Raw genomic sequence first — 4966 nt, 5'->3', positions numbered from 1 at the left:
CGACAGAAGGAGAAGCGGCAGTGAGAGCTTGGGGAGATGAGGATGAAAAAGCGATGGCGGATATCACACTCACAATGGGTGCTGATCAATTGAAACACGTGAATGGGTGTACTACCTCAGCCGAGTTGAGGGATAAGCTTAAAAATTTGTAGGAATCGGAAGGTCCAACACGAAAGGCAATGCTGCTGGAAGACCTAATTCACCACAAGATGGCGGAGGGAGAAGACATGAGAGACCACGTGTCGAGATTCGCCGATACCGTAAGCAAGTTCGAAGCTATGGAGATTGTTATTCCGCAGAAAATGCTGGTGGTTATTCTTTTGTCGAGCATACCACCGTCCTATGAATCACTTAGCACTTTATCGACCGCTAGCCTATTAATCGGCTTTTCGATTGCCAATGCTTATCGACCGATAGCCTATTAATCGGCTTTTAGCTATCGATGGTTTTCGTCCAGTGGGATTTACTGTTTTGTTAGTAGCTGTATACTAACCTCTCCATATCCTTATGAATTATAATATTTTTTACCGTTTACAATGGATAAAGATCGTGCAGATGAAGAGCTTTGCTTAGATACTGTAGGGGATTTATGTGAGGAGGGATAGTAAACTCGAACGGACTTTGTTCTATACTATATTTATTAATACTTTATATCGCTACGTGCTACGCTAAGGATGTCGCTCAATCAATCGCTGGATTCATACTGCCTTTCGCTCCCTCGCATTCACCCTAATGTCATCTTGCATACATGCACACTTTTCGATAGAAGAAAACACACACGCACTCACGCACTCCTCGCCAGATTACTAAAACTAAACATTCGTTCAATATCTTTCGCGCTATCCCAAACACTCGACGACCTGGCACGCCGGTCCTTACCGCTCCGGTCATAGACCCTCACGCATTCACACAAACAACGCACTCACGCTCGGTCATCCCTACAATACTTTGTCAGACCATAGCAGTTATTCAGAAAGTGACAGTGATGGTGATAGCAGTGATTCTTCTATAAACATTCGGAAGCCGCGCAAATTATTGCCACTGCAATCTAGCGATTCAGAAAGTGATAATGATGACACCGCTAAAGTAAACATCGATACATGGTCAACAAATGACAAATCAATTATTTTGGAACCTTTCGAAGGCAGCCCAGGTATAAAAATTCTACCAAAATCTGAAGAAAGTGTAATGGACATTGTAAATTTATTTATTGGAGATGGCTTTTTGGAATATTTGGTTAAAGAATCGAATAGATATCACTATCAAGTAATTAATAAATATAAAAATATCTCAAGGACGAAGAAATGGATGGATATTACGTTGCCAGAAATGAAAAAATTTTTAGGTCTAATTGTTCTAATGGGACAAGTAAAAAAAGACAGACTTCACGATTACTGGTCAACTGGGCCAAGCATCGAAACTCCGTTTTTTTCGAAAGTAATGAGCAGAAGCAGATTTATGCAGATACTGCAGAGCTGGCACTTTTGTAACAATGAAGATATACCCACAAATTCAGACTTGTAAAAGTTCAGCCAGTTATAAATTATTTAAAGAATAGATTTATTGATGTATATAAACCTTGTCAACAATCATCATTAGATGAATGTATTATTCCGTGGCGGGGAAGACTGTCATTCAGAACCTACAATCCCGTGATTGCTTGCCAAGGAATGAAATTGGAAAACACTATTCTAGAAGTTATTGATCCTTATAAAAATATTTGGCATCACATTTATCGGGACAATTATTATAACAGTGTCCATATGGCTGAAGTTCTCTTGCAAAATAAAGTACGGGTATGTGGAACCATTCGGAAAAATAGAGGTCTTCCTCCATGTCTCCAAAAAATAACCCTTTCAAATGGTCAAGCTACATTTCGTAGAAAACACGATATTCTGTTACAAATATGGAATAACGGTAAACGAAATGTAAACATTGTTCCGTCCATCCGACGGAATATACATGCTATTATATGTCTGCTTCTTCAGATTGCCAAAGGTTTCCTTTTCTCCTAATGAGAACATTGTTCGACCGCTTAACGGTCAAGACATTCAAGCATTGTCACAAATGAGTTGATTAACGCTCAGTGACACAATAAGGTTGTTCGCGACATGGACGGAAAAACACTCGATTAAAGCATCCTCGTTTCGTGCTCGTTAACACCTTACCATAAAGTCTTTCTTTATGGTTTTCGACACCGCGGGACACCACGAACCCTCGTGGTAGCCTACCTGCCTCGAATCAGGTCCCATAACCTTTTGGCTCTTTCTCCCACTAGCGCACCACCGCGCTTTCCCTTTCCTTCGAAAATTGGGAAAAGTTCTAGCTGCACCCGCACCAATCGGAACGTTTTGGAGTTTCGTCTCCCACCAAAATAAATCCACCAATCACCGCTTTGCTTTGGCATTCTGAGAAGTATAAATATTGGCAGTCTCAGTAAAAGAGTACCAGTGAATCTAAGAGACAGTACATAACAGTACATACTCAATATAGAATCGTATTAGACCAGTATCCGACAGTATATCGCATATATACGCGAATACAAACACGCCAGTGGATCGATCGTAATTTTTTTTCTGCTGCATAATATGAGTTCTTCAAAACGACGATAGTATATTTTCTATCAGTTGTTTTTTTTTTTTTTTCAAAGCTTTCAGTCACCTTCAGTTTTCTTTAAAATAAATACAGATGTCATAGAAAGAAATATTTATAACAACCGAAGGGCGCCATTTTGAACATTGTTTCAACATCCGTAAAGAAAATTATAGGTTCATCGATAAAGAATTGCAGCTGAGCTTGAAGAAGAAAATTTCGATCCATGCACTAAAGAGAGAATAATTCAAGGTGATCATGTTACGTGATTCACCCTGTATAATGAAAGTAATATGCCTGTGTAACTAATTCATTTAATTGAACCATTTGCACTTCAAAGGCGCATGGGGACGACTTGTAAATATTAGTCTTTCAACCCTCCGATTTTTTAGCAGGTTATGCGCGTGTTCCGTCCATCCGACGGAATATACATGCTATTATATTTCTCTGCTTCTTCAGATTGCCAAAGTATTCCTTTTCTCCTAATGAGAACATTGTTCGACATTCAAGCATTGTCACAATTGAGAGGATTAACGCTCAGTGACACAATAAGGTTGTTCACGACATGGATTAGAGCATCCTAGTTTCGTGCTCGTTAACACCTTGCCATAAAGCCTTTCTTTATGGTTTTCGACACCGCGGGACACCACGAATCCTCGTGGTAGCCTACCTGCCTCGAATCAGGTCCCGTAACCTTTGGGCTCTTTCTCCTACTAGCGTACTACCGCGCTTTCCCTTTCCTTCGAAATTTGGGAAAAGTTGTAGCTGCACCCGCACCAATCGGAACGATTTGGAGTTTCGTCTCCCACCAAAATCAATCCACCAATTACCGCTTTGCTTTGGCATTCTGAGAAGTATAAATATTGAGTACACCGACAGTACAGGAGTTAGTACAAAAGACCAGTACAGAGGTACCAGTAAAAGAATCAGTGTGAATCTTAGACCAGTATCCGACCGTATATCGTATATATACGCGAATCCAACATCAAAAAAGTCCATCACATAGAGTCAGTGATCGGAATCAAGGTAACACCAGGTGACAGTGAGTCAAGGTGTTGCCTCAGTTAGTGAGACAATAAAGTGAAAGTACACGTGGCTCTTCGTGCAAGAGAAAGGTTTCTATTTAGTTTAAACCGCGTTTCAACTATGTTTTCAAACGACAATATCGAAACAACCACGAATATCTTAGCTTAGTGTCTACTAACAATAATAATCTGCTGCACAACATTAATTTGTCGTGCAGCGTAGCGAGAAGCACCGACCAGCGAAAATCGTTTCGGTGCAGCACCTACAATACATTTTTATGGTCCTTCGAGCCGGATCCTGTGAAGTGATCCGAAACCAGCAAGTGCAAACTTCGGTAAATTGCCAGTGAAGTGACTTCTACAATCTACGTTCAGCGACAAATATATCCCCGTAGAAAGTAACAGTCCACCGCTACATCATGGCAACAGACGATGCACAACGCCTCAAACATCTCATCAGACAGAGAAGTGGAATCAAATCACACATCACCATGTTCGAGAGATACGTGGGTTGCCTTTTAAGTTTTTACAATCGAACAATAGGTGGCGTTAATGTGTTGTGGCACCACTGTATTTGTGAACATTGACGTTTGTTATTGCGAAGCCAGTGGCAATTTAGAAATTTACTGAGTAAGTTGTTGATAGTGAACGTTTAAAAGAAGCAAGTTTGTGCTAAAATGGAAATCACCCGTGAAGGCTTACGTTGGATGATTTTTTATGATTTTAAAAAAGGCCTTACTCAACAACAATGCATAGAATCGCTTCGTGCAACTTTTGGTAATGAAGCACCATCAGAGAAGACTGTTTACAATTGGTTTGCAGAATTTCGTCATGGTCGTGCGTCCGTCAGTGATGAATGTCGAGAAGGTCGGCCAAAATCGGTTGTCATTCCGAGAAACATCGATGCTGTGCGCAACATGATTAAAGAAGATCGGCATGTGACTTACAGACAGATAGAGGCGTCTCTTAGGATATCGCAGACTGCAATACAATCGATTTTGCATGAACATTTAGGTGTGAGAAAGATATGTTCCAGATGGATTCCGCATAATTTGACCGAAGCGCAAAAAAAGGGTCGTGTTGATTGGTGTCAGGAAATGTTGAAAAAATTCGACCGAGGACGTTCAAAATCCGTATACAACATTGTTACAGGAGACGAAACTTGGATATATTCGTATGAACCTGAAAGCAAACAACAGTCTACTGTTTGGGTGTTTAACGATGAACCCAATCCCACTAAAGTTGTTCTGCACTTCCAAGAAAATGATCGCTTGTTTCTTCGGTTGTACTGGACACGTCGCAACCATTCCATTAGAGGATCGAAGAACTGTTAATGCCGAATGGTATAC

The 4966-nt window shown here is 40.6% G+C and overlaps 1 protein-coding gene across 1 annotated transcript; it reads left to right on the top strand.

Annotated features, from left to right (window-relative positions):
* Positions 1–536: 536 nt before the first annotated feature.
* Positions 537–4247, top strand: LOC108577542 (piggyBac transposable element-derived protein 4-like). Its single transcript, XM_017940721.1, is given in 4 exon segments — positions 537–591; positions 956–1510; positions 1513–1796; positions 4161–4247. Coding segments are annotated over 4 exon segments (981 nt in total).
* Positions 4248–4966: the final 719 nt, after the last annotated feature.

This window comes from Habropoda laboriosa, unplaced genomic scaffold (assembly GCF_001263275.1).
Source record: "Habropoda laboriosa isolate 0110345459 unplaced genomic scaffold, ASM126327v1 scaffold819, whole genome shotgun sequence".
In the NCBI taxonomy this organism is placed as follows: domain Eukaryota; kingdom Metazoa; phylum Arthropoda; class Insecta; order Hymenoptera; family Apidae; genus Habropoda; species Habropoda laboriosa.
Note: the sequence above shows the minus strand (reverse complement) of the source record. Positions and strands in the feature narration are given on the sequence as shown.